At 37.5% G+C, this 17,943-nt stretch overlaps 1 protein-coding gene across 5 annotated transcripts in view; it reads left to right on the plus strand.

Annotated features, from left to right (window-relative positions):
• Window positions 1-17,943, plus strand: part of robo1 (roundabout, axon guidance receptor, homolog 1 (Drosophila)) — a 438,436-nt gene that overhangs the window by 215,118 nt on the left and 205,375 nt on the right. For 3 of the 5 annotated variants that reach the window (XM_044118649.1, XM_044118652.1, XM_044118651.1), the window contains one exon: window positions 12,569-12,658. The exons of the other annotated variants lie outside the window; for them this stretch is intronic. In XM_044118649.1, the coding sequence (XP_043974584.1) occupies window positions 12,569-12,658 (90 nt within the window). The remainder of the gene's footprint in view (window positions 1-12,568; window positions 12,659-17,943) is intronic. 5 annotated transcript variants of the gene reach the window in all.

Consider the following 17,943-nt stretch of genomic DNA (forward strand, 5'->3'; position numbering starts at 1 on the left):
ACAGCAGAAAAACAACACAATCGTCCAAAGTCCATTTGATCTGAGAAGCATTAAATGTTGGCCAGCTTCTTCTCCTCTCCTTCTTGGTCTTCATGATTGATTGTAGTTAAAAGGGGGGTTATGATGTAAAATTGATTATTTTTCCTTTATATGACTATATATTGTTATTCCCACATTGAAAACATAAAAAAATGTAGCTCATCATACAAACTACTTCTCAGTCCAACTCTCCTAAGAACGTTTGTAAATGGCATAATGAGGAGCATTGTTGTGATGACGTGCTGAAGGACTACCTTCTTAAAGAAACAGAGGCCCAATTTCAAGGTATTGAATTTAGCAGAAATTGAATACCTCAAATCATTATTCAAATCATCATTTTATGACTTAGACCAGTATTTTAGGACAGTGATAATATTTAGAGAATTTTTAAAACTAAAGGTAACATAGTTACCTGATATAGTTACTTTATAACTTGTGGCATAAAAACGACTCTGTGCCTGGAAAATTAAAGTGACCCTTAGTCACCCATTAAAGTGACTAAATTATAGACACTCTCACTCTGTTTACTCTCTCAAGCCAGTTTGTTGCACTTGTTTTTATTTACATGTTGCATTTTTCAGATAATAAAAAAAAAGCAATGTGACAACCAGGTATGTCTTATACCTGGTTGTCACCTGGTTACTGTGGACCTCTTTTGTGTCTGGAATAAAGATTGATTGATTGATTGATTGATTATCTTTGACTTTAGAGTTATGCGTTACTTTGTGCGCAACAGAAATCCCAGTAAAAGACGTTGAAGTTCGCGTTTTCTATGTTACAAACTGTGTGAATAGTTTGTAACATTGCACTGGAACTGTTGCTGAACTTTAAAATATTACAATTCAGCATAACAAGGAATAACGGCCTTACAGTCATTGTGTTTTTCAGAGCTGTAGCTTCAGTTGAACAGTCTGATTCCAAATAGTCTCTTAAGTTCATATATTTTAAAACTCAGATTTTTCTAGCATTACTGTGAGTTGGAAATAGCAAAAGAGTTTAGAAGTTGCTGCAGTCCACATGAAGGCACTGTTGGACATAATACCACTGACTGAGACTTTGAGAAGTGTTCCCACTCCATCGCCCTATGAGCCCTCTTGGCTATGTTTTTTTTTTTTTTGCATAATTTATGGATTTGTGGCCATAGTAATAACATTTTTAAAAGTCTCAACATTTTGGAATTAAGATGCGCTTACCGGTACATTTTTCCTGTTTTTCTTCCCGTTGTAAATGTAAAAATAACCCAAAAGAACCACACACCACTAACAGATTTAGCTAAATTTGACGCGGTGCAGACCTGACGGAACGGAAAGCTGAGCGACGCCTAGACAGAAGGTGTGGAGAGTTGCACCTCGTCCCTCACTGCATTTCTCGCCTTTGTGAATTTACGACCTTCTCCTCACAGCCTCTGGCCCTCTGGTGTCTTGGCATTCCCATGTGTCATGTGACACCACTCCTTTCTACCCAGCAAAGTCATCAAAAGCCGGGCCTGAGGCTTTTTCCACTGCGGGGTTTATTTAACACTGAATGCATAATACTGCTTTTTGTATGATGAAGCAATAAAAAAAATTCTAATACTATAAGGAGCTCTGCTTCTTGTAGCTAAGAAGCAGATACAAAAGTTCATCTTTTTCCATTTAATTCAATTGCTTTGGATTGACATCTAGAAGAAAATTGCACATTTTCTTTCCAAGAAGGTTTTGTTGATGCAGTATCCATGCTTTGGTTTCTTTGACATGAATGAATAATAATTAGAATAAGAGTGAGAATTGTAATAACTAGGGGGTAGAGTAAATACAGCACTGGTCAGAAATTCAAATGCACACATCATATGCATGAATAGCTTATTTTGAGCTGTTAATCATTCATTTGAACTGATCTTTTTCCAGGGTGGAATAATAGCACAACATGAATACATCTTAGGTGCACAAATTTGAATTAATTGTGTTTTTTTTTTTTTTTTGCACTCCACATACACTCTAAATAATTAAGGCTCATATATAAATAAATACCCAGCAATGTTCAGAGACACAACACTCTTTTATGTTACCATCAGTAGTGTTGCCAGGGACTACCTGCAGTAAGAGAAAATAATTTTAAAGATTATTATTCCAGTCAGAAAACATGGAGAGACCTAATTGAAGGTATTTTCCAAACTGATAGTCCCGTAGACCTACCGGTAGTTTGGTTGGAGACTAAACTTGTTCCATTTTCAGGTGGTGCAGTTCGCTTTCACACTGCAATACTGTCAAAGGAACCAAACCCTTTGAACAAACTGTTCTCCCTCTCTCCTGTGGAGGAACTGCACCAAGAGACATTGGAAAAAATAATATGACAAGTTTTAAGAAGACACTGAGTGCATCTTCTTTCTTCACAGAATGTAAAAAAGGTAGCAGTGTCAGATTTTAGTGATTGTAGGATTTCTCTTTAGTTTTTGGCAAAAAGGCGATTTCTTTGGGTTGTAACCATGCAGAATTCTCTGAATTATTATCCACTTCCTGCTTTTGAAACTGTCTCCAGTCCACTTGATATTCACATTTGCAGTCTAACCCCATCAGCATTCACTTCCACCCAACTGAGACCTTGGTTTTTAGGCGGACCAGAGTTAGTTTTTTTGGTCCATGTCAGAGTTTGATTGCACATTCACACCTCACCAAACTGACTAAAGTTGGATTAAAGCAGACTAACAGTGCTGGAGTGATTGCACACTAAGTAACTCTCACAGGTATCACTTTATTTATTTATTTTTTTTTTTTGTGAAGCAGCTCCAAGGTAGCTGGTAAACCAAAAATAAATGAATCTGCTGCATATTACCAAATAAAGCTATGGTCATTAAGAAGATATGCCTTGCAAACAAGACAGCCTAGCATAAAAATGTAAGTAAATTGATTAATCAGTAGCAGAACTGACAGCTGTATGTAATAATATGCAAATAATTTAGTCCTGAACAGACAACACAAAGGAGTTCACATTCAGATCTTTTGTTTGGTGTGTGTGCAGCAGGTTCACCCATCATAAAGCCAGTCAGATGTTTGACCAGACAACTTATCATTAGTCATGAAATCATTTGTAATGGACTGATTTCAGGCTCCGACGCGGTTTTTTAGCATAGTTCACAACTTTTCAACAGGGCTGGGTTTGGAGCCATTCCAGCCTTCTTTTCTCCATTCAGAGTTTGCTTTGTGTCTAGTTCTGTGTGAACACCCAGCTGTGTCCAGCTTTCACCCATTTAGCAGCTGCACATTATACTCAGGCTTAAAGGTGTTTATTTTTTGAACAGTGCTGCTTTTTCAGCCTGTCTTCTCTAAGTTCATAATAATAATAAACTTGCATCACTCTGGAGGCATACACTGGCATTTCTAGGATCTTCCAAATATATGAACCTTTGCGGTTGGTGTGTTGTTCTTAAACATTTGGCATGAGCGTAACAACTTGGACCAGATCTCTGACTGTCAGAAGCAACTGGGTGTTCCCAAAAAACATATCAGCTCTGGTTTTGAAAGAATTACACTGTGTTTCCTGAAAGGCCACCCAGAGCCCTGACCTCAGTCCAAATGAAATTTTGCGGACAATCTTTAAAAAGTGAGGTCCAAGACCTTAAAGTAGTGGATCCAATTCTGGTGGGAGGAGTAGTTAAATATCCACTTAATTCATTTTTAAAATTTTGGTTATTTGATCTTTTTTTTTTGTGAGTAAAGAAAATGTTTTAGTTTTATTTTAAAAGAAGAATCACCAATTATGTTCATGACAAGTGCAAATAAAGTTCTTACCAGCACTGCATATGTACGTGCTTGATCCTTAATTGTAAAGATTCACTAGGTATTTATTTTACAAATATGTAATAAAACACTGTGAACTTCTTACAGCCTGTAATTATGTCGTCATCTAATCGCCATGGGGGGATTTGTCAGGTGGAAACAAGCTTTGATTTAATGAGGTAATGGTTTGATGAATCACAGAAAAAAAAAATGTTTTTGAGGACATCGTTTTATGTTGCGCAACATAAATTAACTACCTCCTTTTGCAGGAAGATGTACGTTTTTTTTGTTGTTTTTGTTTTTCCATTTACATCAAAACTCCTCAACACCGATTTGAATTCCACAGGTAAAAGGAATGGCTTAACCTGTCAGGCACAGCGGACAATCTGTTATGACATAGTAAATCTTAATCCAGACTTCATCTTTAAGCACTTTGACTTGAACACCTGCCTCAGGTGAAATGTCTGCATTTTCCTCCCGCGAGACCATTTTGCTTTTGACAACCTAATGAATTTCCTCTCTTGACATTTTAACAGATCGTTTGTCTTTCTTTTTACACAGCACAACTTTTCTGTCAATGCCAACGTCTGTCCGTCACGACTATGAATGGGTCTAATCTCGCATGGCTTAAAAACTACTTCTCCTAAATTCCTTTCCAATGACCTATGTGTTGTTTGAAACTGTGATCCCTTGGATTTATCAACCAAAGAGCGGTGGAGGTACTTGAAAACTGCCTGGGAGTTACAGTCCTTTGAGACATAGACCAAAATCAAACCCCTTCCACACTATGACTGACTCCTACATCTGCAACAAGTTACTAGAAAGCGAGCGAGACCTTTCGTGTTAGTCATTGTGGTCTCACCGACTCTTTTGCATATCTCTAGATGACAGCAACCAGAATCCCGACTCTGCCACCAAACCTGCTTGTGCTTTATCTGATTTTAGAGTCTGCAGAGACGCTGGCTGCATGCCTGCAGTGCTCTTACCGCTCGTCTTCGCGTTCCAGAGCTCTGTTTTCATGTCTTCTAATCAGAACTCGGCCCACTGGGGAGCGTAAGTCGGTTTATCTGCGTTCTGTCATTGGGCTGTGAATGGTTTAGCAAATTAGCATACCCGTCTCTCTCTGATGAGCACCGATCCATGATGGAACGAGTGTTTACCCATACAGGCAGGAACGTGAGGCTGCTGACAACAGATAGGGCTTGTTGTTTGTTCAGTTTGCCGAGCTTCAGATCAGATGGCGACTGAACTGTAACAGCGGCAATCAGGGGCAAATTTAAAATAATCCTCACTTTGAAGATACTGCTTAAGGTTCCGTGTGTGAGATAGGCAATACTACAAGGCACATGATGAAGAAAAAGTCCCAAGCAATGTTCTTCAGTAGCTACATAGAGGTAATTGCATGTCAGTAGCAGGAGATATTCAGGAAACATTATTCCAGAGCATGAGGCGTCATTCTGTTTCTTCACCTTGTTTTCACCATAACACAACTAGGAACAGATTAATAGGTGTGCGTAGTCGGAGCTGAAAGGTCTGTCATAACATCAAAGTTTGATCTTTTGCTCCGTTTTGATCTGTAATTAAAAAGTCCTATCAATTACCTTGACATAAAATAATGCTACAAACACCCGCGAGGCATTCGCATTATCTAAGGCCAGTGGCAAACAGGGAATTATAAACAGCCATTGAAGGAGCGCTGTTATGTATTTTCCAGGCATGTAGTGACATTTTTTAACACAATCAAGCAACTGTGTCACCTTCAGTTGTTACAAAAGTGCTGTATATATAAAAGCTAAAAATTTGTGTCAATTGACAGCGTTACATCTTACCATCAATCTTTTGACAATTTGATGGTAAAATTGGACCTCTGTCTCTTTAAGAATCTCCTGCTCTTTTTTTGTGAGGAGTCATAAAGTATTTATGGAAAGAGCCAAAGCAACGCTGCGCTTCATGAGAGCACATATTAAAACAGAGTTCAACTAACATAAAGTAAGCCAAAAGTGATTACAGGGTCATTATCCATTTTAAGAATTAAAAAGGTTAGCATGGCAAGCATCACTGAAAAACACTCTGTGTGTATTTTCAAGAGCACGTACATTTTGACACATTGGAAGCTTAGAACATAAAAAAAAAAAAAGGAGCAACTTTTTCTTCAGGTTCAGCCTTATCAGTAGGTGCTGAAAGTATCACTCTCTGTTGCTCATTTGTAGACAACTAATCAGACTTAAAATCTCCACTTTTCTTTTACATTTCTTCTTTCATCTCTGTTTCTATAGACTTAATGTTTAGGCACCTTATTGATACTAGAAGTAGATATGGTTCCTTTACTGATTAGAAACACATCAAATGGCTCAAGCTCTCTTATTCTTGAGCTATTTGATGTGTTTCAACACATTAAATAGGCATGTCCTCTAATAGAGGAAGTAAAATAGAATGAACAGGTTACCTCTAACTTGGCATTATTATTCTGTAACATTGATATAACTTGCTTTCTACTTTACCATTTTGCAGACACACAATTTCCTGTATAGAATATTCTGTTTCCTCTTGATTATTTAAAAAAAATTGAAGTGCCATCAGCCATCACTGACTCAAACAGCCTACATGAATATCATGACTCTTGTGTGAAACATTTGGAAGAAGCAGATTTCAGAGCAAAAGTCAAAGTCATAGAAGGTCAGACGTCTGACAGCTACAGGGCGGAGGATGAAGACAGTCTGGCTCTGAGTCACGACTCTAATCATCAGCTACAGGAGCAAAACCTTGACACAATAAACAAGTAAGCTAACTACTAACAGAACTTGCTCATAGCCTTTTAATACAACCTAATTTCAGAAATCTTGAAGTGACATTTCAGGAAAATCCATAACTTATTTTCTTTCTTTGCTTTACTTTTTTTAAACTTACTTAAACAATGCATTTATTTAAAAAAAAAAAAAGTGTATTTTTTAACACATAAAAAAACTATACAGTATAAACCTATTATGTACCATAACTTCATTGTTGCAGAAAAATTAATATTTGGTCTAAATGGTAAATGGAATGATCTTATAAAGCGCTTTTCCAGTCAATTTGACCTCTGAAAGCGCTTTACACTAGAGTCACATTCACCCATTCGCACTCACACACACATTTATACACCGATACACAGATCGTTAGGCAGTTTGAAAAAGCACAAATTGATTTTGCCTTTAAAATAAGGCAAAACTATCTTACAACCATATTTTAAATATTGTGATTGTTATTTTTTAAGTATAATTATTGTTTTTATCGTCTCTTTTCTTTTCAGTTTGCTTCTTGAACTTTATGCATTACGTCATCAGCATATTGCCGATCGGTACCGACGCTTTGTAGGCTTTGAACTTGTTCAGGATGGCTGTTTCGAAACAAACATGAGAACCTAAGTTCCGAGTAAATATTAAAATATGTTACGTGATGAAAAACTGCAGAAATATCACATTATTGGAAACTTCTCAGATGTTCTCCCACTTCACAGCACTCAGTGGGAATGAAGCTGCACTGGAAGCAGCTGCGGCAGTCAAGGGGCGAGCTGCTTACACGGCAGTGACAGACTGCACAGAAGTTCACTCTAGCAACCATGCAATATTTAGCGCCCTCACAACCAATCTGCACAATTTGTCCTGAAGCTGTCTCACTGTTTTTCTTTTTGTGGTTGGCTGCTGATCTCCCTCCAAGCAGATCTATCAGCATGCGAATTAAGGCTTTTTTTCCCTCATCCACCCGTCACTCCACCAGCCCCCCTAAACATTTGCACTTTTATTTAACCACAAAAACCAATCAGCCATTCAAAAATGAATCCCATTCCAACCCCCGAGGAATGACGTACCTGTATTTACTGTGGGTTTTGTAACCAACGAGATAATGTTTGAGAAGAGATTAAACACACAAAAGTGCAATGTAGCTGTCAACACCAGAATCTGTGTGCATTCATTCACTCACAAATTGGTGACTCTGATCAAACTGAAGAACTGTTTATTGTTTCACTGATGATCCCTCCAGCTGGAGTTATGAAACTTTTGACTGGAAAAGGACATCGGAGGATTATGTGAAAAATATCAGCTGTTGGTAACACTTTGTATTTCAGTTCACACTGGAGAACTGACTGTCTAAATACGGCGCTTTGTCAGACAAGACTAAAGTTTTAACCAGCCAATGAAAACATGACAGCTGCAATGGACTGAAGAATATTCATCTGCAAAGCTTATTGAAACTTCTAAAAATAAATGGTTTGCAATGTAATGTGGCACCCAGTTGAGCTTCAGGTGATTCGTGGAGTAGTGTAGGTAAGACAACGCTTTACGTTGAATCTGCTATGTTTGAATATTTACATTTAAATAATTATGCACATTTATTTATTTAGATGTGTGCCACATCTACATCTATTTTCTCTGCCTGATGTTTTGCTAACAATCATGTGATTCACTGTATATAATTTGTAAGATGTATTTTATTACATTTATATACTTTTATATATGTAACTTGATTCTTTATTTACCAGGTCAGTTTTTGTTTTGTTCCTAACCACAACTACTGATGGTAGTAATTTTCTTAATGAGAATTATGAGAATGAAGGAAAAAAAAAATAAAAGGCTCTACTCAGCAGCGAATGGGATAGAGAAGTTAAAGTTATGGAAAAACGTAGAAGCAAGCGATGTCATCTCATTGTTTTTACTAGCGTTGTGCAAAATGTTTCTTCAAGAAGCAGATTAAATTAAATGTAAGCTGACACAAACTGCGGATAGCAGCGATTTGCACTTATTTTTTCACTTGAGTTGCTGTTATTCTCTCTGCAGCCATAAAAACAAAACATTTTTAAATCATCCTTTCAATTATCCCAGAACAAAAGGCCCTAACCTGACGAGGCACTGCTCTGAACTGTGTCAATTACTGTGCAATGACTTTACGTTGCTGTGTGTATATTAATAGAATGTATAAATATTTATGACTTAAATTTATGTTTGTCATGTACACGCTGTACATGACAAACATAATTTACCGTGTGTGTAAATTAAAATCTAAATATCACGCAGGAATTCTGTCTGTTGGCACTAAAGATGTTAGGTTGGATTTATTTTAGAGGTTGCAGAAACAACCAGGTTTTTAAACTTCGTCTTTGCACTACTTCATGTATTAAGTGCTTATTGGGTGTATTAGTACTAATAGGAGGACTGAATAAAACCCCATTAGTCATGCAAGGAAATAAATAAATATAAAAGAACATAATCAACATGTAAATTAATGCAATGGAGTTATGAAATAACGTGAAGCAGACCCTCCAATCTCTGTTCCATTTTTGTCCATCCAACACAATGCTAAAGTGTTAAGCATGTAATTCTCTTTGCGAGCCTCACAGTTTATGTGTAGAGGTGAAAATAGTAAATAAAAGATCTAAAATTGTTTAATCTGAGTAAACACTCCTGCTAGTTGTTTTTGTCTTGACGGCGGATTGTAGAATTGGTGTTAAATAAGCACATTTTCCAGGAAATCAATTCTCTCTGGATCTCTGGAAATGCTCAAGGTCTCTCGCCTCTTGATCAGAGTGTGTGAAAGGACGCTTGTCCTGCAGCGAATAATCGGATGGATTTGTTAACAGGCCCTGGTGTCTGTATCCCCAATGTCACCATTCCAGACTCATCCATCTTCTTTATGTGCCGCCTGGGTCACGATGACGCTGCCTTTCACAAGATTACAATGAAACAACCAAACCTCGTTGTATTCTCCTTTCATATCCTAAACATTAATTACTACATAACCAATAATTGTTTTTATTTTGTATTTTTTGTTTGTTCTATCTTACCAGATTCAATCTGTTAAGTGCTTGCTCGGTTTGGACAGTCTCAGTTTCTCCAAAAAGCCACTTTCAACCTGATCTACCTGCTGTACACTGTAAAAACAGAGCGCACTGTGAATTTTTCTGTGACAAAAGAAACATTCGTGATTGGAAGGGTGAGGGGGCTGGAGGGTATGACACTCTCTCATGTCTGAGGGGAAACTCTGGGGAGCAGGAGGACAAAGAATGGGGCCAAGCCTGCCATTGTATCTCCTCTATAAGTAGTCAGTTATTTGCATATGTGTCACACTAATTAACCAGCAGGGGACCCTGATGTTGGATGAGTTCTTGAGGCCGGAGAGAAAATATTGGGGTAACAGTGTGGTCCTGGGTTGTCCTGACGCCCCCGGGGCAGCTGGGTACGCCACCTGTTAATGAACTCTGAAGTGGTCTCTAATTGGCCCGCTGACTGCAGACCACCCAGGGAAATCAGAGTTCACATGAAGACAGCTGATGAGGGTGCTGCAAACAGTATACAAAATTTCTTATGAAAAAAATATAGAACATTCTCTTGATAAACTGTTTAATAAATCACAAAGTACAAGGAGAATTTGAGGAAATGTTTGAAAATGTCATCATTTTCCTCAAATATATACAATTTTTAACTGGGTGAAGACCAGCCCCTTTTCTACACTTCACTTCGGCTATAGACAAACGATATCTTGCTGGAGGAGTGGACTTTGTTGAACTTTGACATTTTACCTGATCGCTAACATTAGACCGTAATGTATACAAGCTATTAATGTTAAATCAACATTTGGAAACATTGCCAACACACACTGAACGGCTGAGTTTCCTTGCATTGGAAGGCAATGTACAGCTGAAAATGTTTTTAGACAATTTGGTAAAAATTAAAAATGAGAAAAATCAAATAGAAATGATGCTGAAAGCAACTAACCAAAAAGCAAATCAAACTTTTCCTTTTATTGCTACACATAACCACTGATAAACTGTTCTATTGCGCCACTGGTGTCAGAAGGGAATCTCATTGTTGACGTGTGTGTATGTATTAAAGATGTCAAGCATGCAATCATCTCATGTGAACCATCACATTGTTCATGTGTCATACTCATTAAAGGAATAGTTCACAAATCTTAGGAGGTTGTGTCTTATGCTGGTCATATTTAACCCTCTGTAGATAAAGTAACTCTTTCAGTCCCTTAATTTGGTATAAATTCAGATTAGCTCGTTGCTGAAGCTAAAGCTAGCTGCCAGTGGGAGTTGTGCCGACACCAAAGCAAACCATCTTAAAATGAATCCGATCTCATCACTGTTGATTATTATCATAAGCCTGAAGTGCTGTAACATTTTTAGCTTCCAGTTGTTTTAGCAGTTAGCCTTTAGCAGGACCAACTAGCCCTCTGTTTTTAAAAAAAATATCTGTCCAATTCAAATATGTAGCTGACTTCAGTATGTATAAACTGTGTTTGGATTGAACTCCTATTTATTCTTTTAAGATTTGATTGGTTTGCTTTCGTCTTGGCCTCTCTCTGGTTAATTGTTGCCTTCAGTTTAGGACAAGCTAATTTGGGTTCAAGCTATTTATGTCGCAAGGGAAGGATTTACAGACGGTAATGTACTATTATTAGCTGCTCATAACCTTCTCAGGAAAGACTTTGAGCTATTCCTTAAACTTGCACGCATATCTGTGTGATTTTCAGTCTCTGGTCTCCTGCAGTGATGCCAGTCAGATACTGCTCTGTGGGTAAACAGATTATACGAGAAGAGCTGGATAATATGTTTTGCTCGACATGCAGCCGTTTTAATGTCAGTTTAATTGCAGCACTACAGGCACACAAACAGCATAATCACAGCATGGGAGATGTTTTTTTTCTGGGGGAGGCTTTTTACTATTATTACTGTTTTTATGTTGTCTTTGTGTTTAAGAAAACCTGCTGCGCTATTGTTGTCAATGTTCTAATGGTGGCAGGAGCCACTAAAATGACAGGTCACCTTCCTCTTCACACTTTAGCGTTCTAAAGTACTCTCCAATGAACAGTTCTGTCTGGCCGTCTGCTGTTTGTCCACAGCAAAGCCAGATCTCATTTAGGAAATAGATACTTCCGACAGACTGCCAGTCACTCAGCCTAAGGGGCTAGCTGATTAAGATTCCTCTTATCTCCCCGCCCTAACCGCCCAACCTCATATTAACCCGATGTCAGCGGTACACAATGAGAATGGGCACGGCTCAGTCTGATTTATTTCACGCGGAGCCATCATAAGGGCACAGTTGGCCTCCTGTGTCCTCGATGAGCAGCACACGCCCAGACCCTCGTGGCCCTTTCTTTATCGCCCCCGTGCCCCTCCTCACCGTCCCGCCCTCACACCGCCTGTCTGACACACTCAACCTGTCAATCTGAAGGCGGCACACGCACATAGATAAAGGTGGAATCAAAAGGAACTGATTAGCAATTAACGCCGGATTGGGGTATTTGCATTGTGAATGCATGCACAGTGTGTGTGCGTGCGTAAAGATTGGCATTGTCAATCACGGAGAGTGTGTTCTGACTCCCACTCCCCCCTCGCCTCGTCCTGTCTATGTGCTCCTTTGGGGTGCAGCCACTTCTGGCTATTGAGATGGTTGAGATGACTCTGTTTAACACTCAGAGTCCCACACAAGATCAACTCAGGACAAGCTCACGCTGAGCGCAGAGAAAGGACCACAACCACACTTTAATCTGAAGGATTCGTAGACATAAACTGATTGAGAAGTTGAAGGATTGCAGACGTGTTTGTTTTTTTTTTCTGGACATGTGTATGTTTGGATATTGGAAACTGGCTTTACAAAAACGGAGCCTTGTACTTTTGAGCATGTTTGCCGTCTGCCTCCGTGGAAACGTGGGACTGGAAGTTTGGGCCGCGGGTGTGGAGAGTGGCCAGAATGCGTCCAGTTTTTCAGTCCCTGTGGTGTTATTGTTGACAGAGACTGGAGTCGCTCAGGACGGTGCCGGCGAAGGGGCAACAGCGGCTCCTGCCTCCGAAACTGAAGACGACAACTCTTTGGGCTACACAGGTACCGCAGTGCTGCTTTGCTTGATGTTCAAAGAAAACAGGAACCCCTGAAATGTGTTTCAGTTTGTTGCTTTGCTTTTTATAAGAAACACACTAAATCAGAGCAATGTTTGATCTTAGATGATATAAACTGAAGGTGTGTCACGTTTTGTTACATCAGAACAGTTTTTGTTACCATCATGACATTTATATAAAATTATATGCGGAGGTTTATAGTTTGTCAGCCTAATTTAAGATTACAGATTTCTTTAGCCAGAAGGAAACCTAAACTTGGTTAAAGATTTTCTGTACAACTCCTATTAAAACCTTTATCTAAATTGATACAAATAAAATTTTTAAATGGAGTTGCTGTAATGGATTAAACATTCTGCATTTATTATGATAGTCAGTGGTAGGCACAGCTAGCTAAAAAGTTATTTGAGCTAACCTAAAGCACTAAGCCTAGTGTTTACCACAAGCTAACAATGAAGCGCTAACTTCAATTCAAGTTATATCAATCCCTTGAAGGACTAGAACTCTTTTTTTTGTGTTAATATTTTTATTAGGAGAAAGAGCGACATTACAAACATATTTTAAACTATAAATGACAAGGTATGCCATATCGAACAAACATATATATGGATAGTAAAATAGTAAAATGGTAAAAGGCATACAATTTAGCTCCTATGGGGTTTTTTTTTTTTCCTTACAAAACTGAACAGGATACAATGTATACAAACTTAATAAAGAAATAAAAAAGAAGGGGGAAAAGAAATAAAATAAAGTAAAATAAATAAATAAATAAATAGAATAAAAAGAAGTAAATAAACAAAATTAAAATTAAGGGTGGGTGTGGGGCAAGGTGCATCACCTAATCTGGGAGAGGGGACTGAAGAGAATGAAAGAATGTCATCAAAGGGCGCCATAAGTTATAGAATTTAGCAGAGTTGCCTTTCAATGAATATCTTATCTTTTCGAATTTTAGAAAAGACATGGTGTCTTTAAGCCACTGGCGAAGGACTAGAACTCTTAAGCAACAATTTAACATCTAATATAATAATATTTAATATTTAATATATTTTACATGTTTTATTTCATTACTGTATGTTTCTTGTTTGGAATAAAGTTATTTGGGGAAAAAAGATACAGCGTGAGGAGAGGAAACGAAACTGCTGCATAAACCTTCTTCACCCACTTCAAAATAGTAACATGAATATAAATATTTAAGTTATTTATGAGTTTACAGTCAAAAACCAAATCTTCAACACAGAAGTTGAACAGCGAAGTAAATTAGTTAGAATTTATCCTGAAAAGTTGACTTAGAGAAAGCTAAGTGCGCTAAACATTTTCAAAGTTAGCTAAAAAACAATTAGCTCCACTTTTAACAGGTTAACAGAAGTGTGCTCACCACTGACAACATTTCTTACATACTTTTAAATATGATAAACAAGTTTTAGTAGTTTTTTTATGTTATGCTATGTGTTGCAATTTAGATATTGAAGCTTTAAAAGGTGGCCATTTCTTAGGTTATGTTAAAATGAATGATAGGAACAACACATTTTATGATAAGTTCATTTCAGTCTGTTGCTGCTTCTTACATGTTTTTGTGAAATGTTTAGTGGTACAGCACATGTTTTTATCTAATAGACACCAAAGCTCTGTTGTGAACAGTTTAGCTGAAAACAATTTTACCCAAATGAATCACTGGCACACATTGTGAACATATCCTGATGCTTTGAACTTTTCCACATTTAATCATGTTACAACCACATCGATTTTATTTGATAGGCAAACATAAAGTAATACATAATTAAAAAGTAAAAGAAAATGATATATGTCACTTAGTGTGGCATATATCATCTTCAGTCCCTCATTTACCTTTAATTGTACCCATTGAAAGCAACCACCTTCACAAGGTAACAAACAGTGAGTAAAGTCCAGCTGTTGTGTGAAGGCCTGGAAGTGTTTGATACAGAACATGAGCGAACAAACAGCCCCATGAAGACCAAGGACAAAGACAACACACAGGTCAAAGCTGTGGAGACATTTGAAGCTCTGTTAGATTACAAAATAATAGCTCAAGCTTTGACCACAGTAGCTAATGTTTAGTCTATAATCTCAAAATGGAAACTGAATGCACAACCTGAAATCCACCCAGACAAGCCAGGTTAGGAGAGTATTGATCAGAAATAAGCTCATGGGAACTTTGGAGGAGCTGCAGCTCAAATTGAAGCATCTGTCAACTGGACAGTTAAACAGATTTGTGCCTCAACACACAAATCTGTGTGACTTATATGAAAGTGTTAGTTGAAAGGAAGTGCTAAGACATGCTGTTTGCGTTTTGCCACAACACGCTGAAGGAGATGTTCTACTCGGATGAAACAATCCTGGAAAAAAACTTGTTAGAGGCTTTAGAAGACTTGAGACGGCGAGAGAGAGAGAGAGACTTCAAAAGACTTTCAGCTGTAATTGCAATGAAAAGTAGTAGAACAAAGTCTTGTTCCAGGCTTTTGAATACAAAAGTTGAATACACCAGTTTTCAGACTTTCATTCATAAAACATTGACAATCATGTATCTTCCTTCCTTTGTATAATTCTGTATTATTTTGTGTTGGTCTATCGTATGAAATTCGAAATACATTGAAGTTTGTGGTTGTAATGTGACAAAAACTATGATTGGTATAGTTGGGTCTTTTTGCAAGGCACTTTTGTGTTTCATTATAGTCTTAAAAGGTCTAGAAAATGTGCCAAAGTCAAGGTCAAAATCTGTCCCCCTGTAGCTTTCTATGTGGCCCTCTAGACTCCAAATGACATTAATAAGTCCCTCCAGTTTTTCAAAAATATTTAAATTTACGGAAATTCAACAGATCCACTCATTTTTAAAGTGCTTCATAAATAAAATTGACTTTGACATTGACATTTGTTTTTCTAAATTTACTGGAAATGTTTCTCAAAAGTGGCCAAAAACATTCAGTTTTGCCTCAGTCTTATTTGATGTCAAGTTACAGTCTATTAGTCAGTTTAATTGCCAATACAGCGATTAATAAAATGTCACGTTTAACAACAGACAGAAGCACAAATATCGTAAAAATTCCTCACAAATATTTTTGTTGTTTTGATTTTAAAACCCGCAAAAACAATCACGAAATCCTGGATGGACAGACCAGTGTGAAAATATGTTCAATAATATTTCATTTGAAGACACGCTTACTCAATGCTGAACCAAACAGATATTTATTGATATGTTTATTGGGTTTTATCAATACATTCTGGCACAACCGCCCCTTTAAGAACATTCAGACTTTTGATATGGCCCAAAATGAAAATGTGTTTCACACCCCTCAGAAATCTCCCACTTTTTTTGCATTAGTAACAGCAGTGACTAGTTAATATGGAATGTGTAAAAAATTCTGCATCTGGCTTAGGTCTGTGGAGTTCTCATTTTTGAAAGTGCTAATTTCTAGAAAGGCTTAACACTTCTGCAGATGTGTCTCTGGAGACATGGAGGGTGAGTCAGGATGCAGGAAACAGGTTCTCACCCTACAGAATCACTGGCATACATTAACGTGAGCACAAAGGACCCGAGTCTGCAGACGGCTGTGGATGACATGTGTTTTCATTGAGAGTTTCTGGCCTCTTTCCATCACAATGAAAGGGGAAGGTGTTTTACCACAATGAGGAAGCCCACAGCCCAGGGTGATTTACGGGACCTCACACTGCCTCCAACAGAAAGAGGTAATCTAAATCTAAATGAACTCAGAGCACGTACAAGGGCCAGCTTTTTGTATAATTGCTTGACAGCATCAAAAGTAAAAAAAAAAAACAAAAAAAAAAAAAAAAAAAAAAAAATAAAAGATCTCCTATTACTGTAATTTCACAAGATCCAGCAATTTGAACTGCCAATAGAAAGCCTAATTTAATTTAAACCCTTAAAAATGAAAAATACAGATAATTTCAAATATGACTGAGCAAAACCTGGTGGGGTTTTTTTTATTGCATGAGCCACATATATTCTATATTTTCTGCAACTGTAGATAAAAGTGGTGATTAGCCTGATTAGCCTAATTCCTCATATTTCTATTGTTAACCACAAAAGATGCAGTTTCTCTTAAGTCAAATGACACATTTTTTAATAACACTCAAATGTAATTTCTGGCTTTTGAAGTGTTCCTGTTTTTCCACTCACAGCTTCAGTCATTTTATTAAAAAAAAAAATAATAAAAACAACCTTGAATGAGGTTTTTTTTTTTGGATCAAAACATAATTTCTGACTTAATGCCCTCATGTTCATTTTAAGAACCATAAATTTGTCCAATGCACGGTGCCAAGAGTTCACCTTTAATCTGGCCATTTAATCCCATCTGTGCAAGAAAATGAAGGCAATCGACCCGGTCAGTGAATTGGAAATGAGACTAATGCGCCCTAATACATGCGTCTGATAGGCCGATGTGCTCTGCTGCCAGAGGCTCCATTTGTAGGAGGACGACTCGCTTGTTGGAATGTGCTGGTAATCCTGACAGCTGACAGAAAAATCATTTAGGTCTCCTCACTTTTATTCGGTTTGTGTCCTTCATGGTTAAAGGTTTAACACCTATAAAATGATTCTTCTCTCCTGCACAAGTTTTTGTTGTGGTCTTGCAAATATGGCATTATTTTTAATCAGAGATCCACTGATCCAATATTAATATCAATTATTATGCTTATTATTATAGATAATAAAGCGACATTGTGCTTTATTATTTATCTGACAACTAATAATTGCAGTTTCTGAATCATTTGAAAGAAGAGAAGTTGCAGTTTTTTTATGTTCAGCCTGTAGTTTTGGTCAGCTTCGGTTTCTACTCCTTTTTGAACTCACTGAGCTAAAGTTGCTTTTACATGTTTGACCAAGCTTGTGAAGATGTTGGTGTATTGAAATGAGCTGTTCTGGTGCAGATTTCAGCACATTTAGGTCTGCGTTTAAAAGAAAAACAGGAAAACATTTTTAAGTCAATTTAGTCTTTCTGTTTGGGGTCAGTCTCAGCAAATACAAAACCTCTTGCGTCTGCATCAGAAGTGAAAAAAGCGGATCGGTGCATCCATATTTATTCTACAGCTAAAAACATCTGGCTAAGTTTTGGGGGGAAAAGCTTGTAAGTGTTTAATAGCACTCATTTGGGACTAACAACCCACAGCGAATGTTATCATGCTGACCTAAAGTTTGCACTACATTAAAAGGGTTTTTATTGGTCCCAGCTCATAATTGTTTCCCGATATCAAAGAGCTCTGCGCAGAACTTCCCATTCATAATAAATGAGAGTGACCCAT

The sequence above is a fragment of the Gambusia affinis genome, linkage group LG06 (genome assembly GCF_019740435.1).
Source record: "Gambusia affinis linkage group LG06, SWU_Gaff_1.0, whole genome shotgun sequence".
NCBI lineage: Eukaryota > Metazoa > Chordata > Actinopteri > Cyprinodontiformes > Poeciliidae > Gambusia > Gambusia affinis.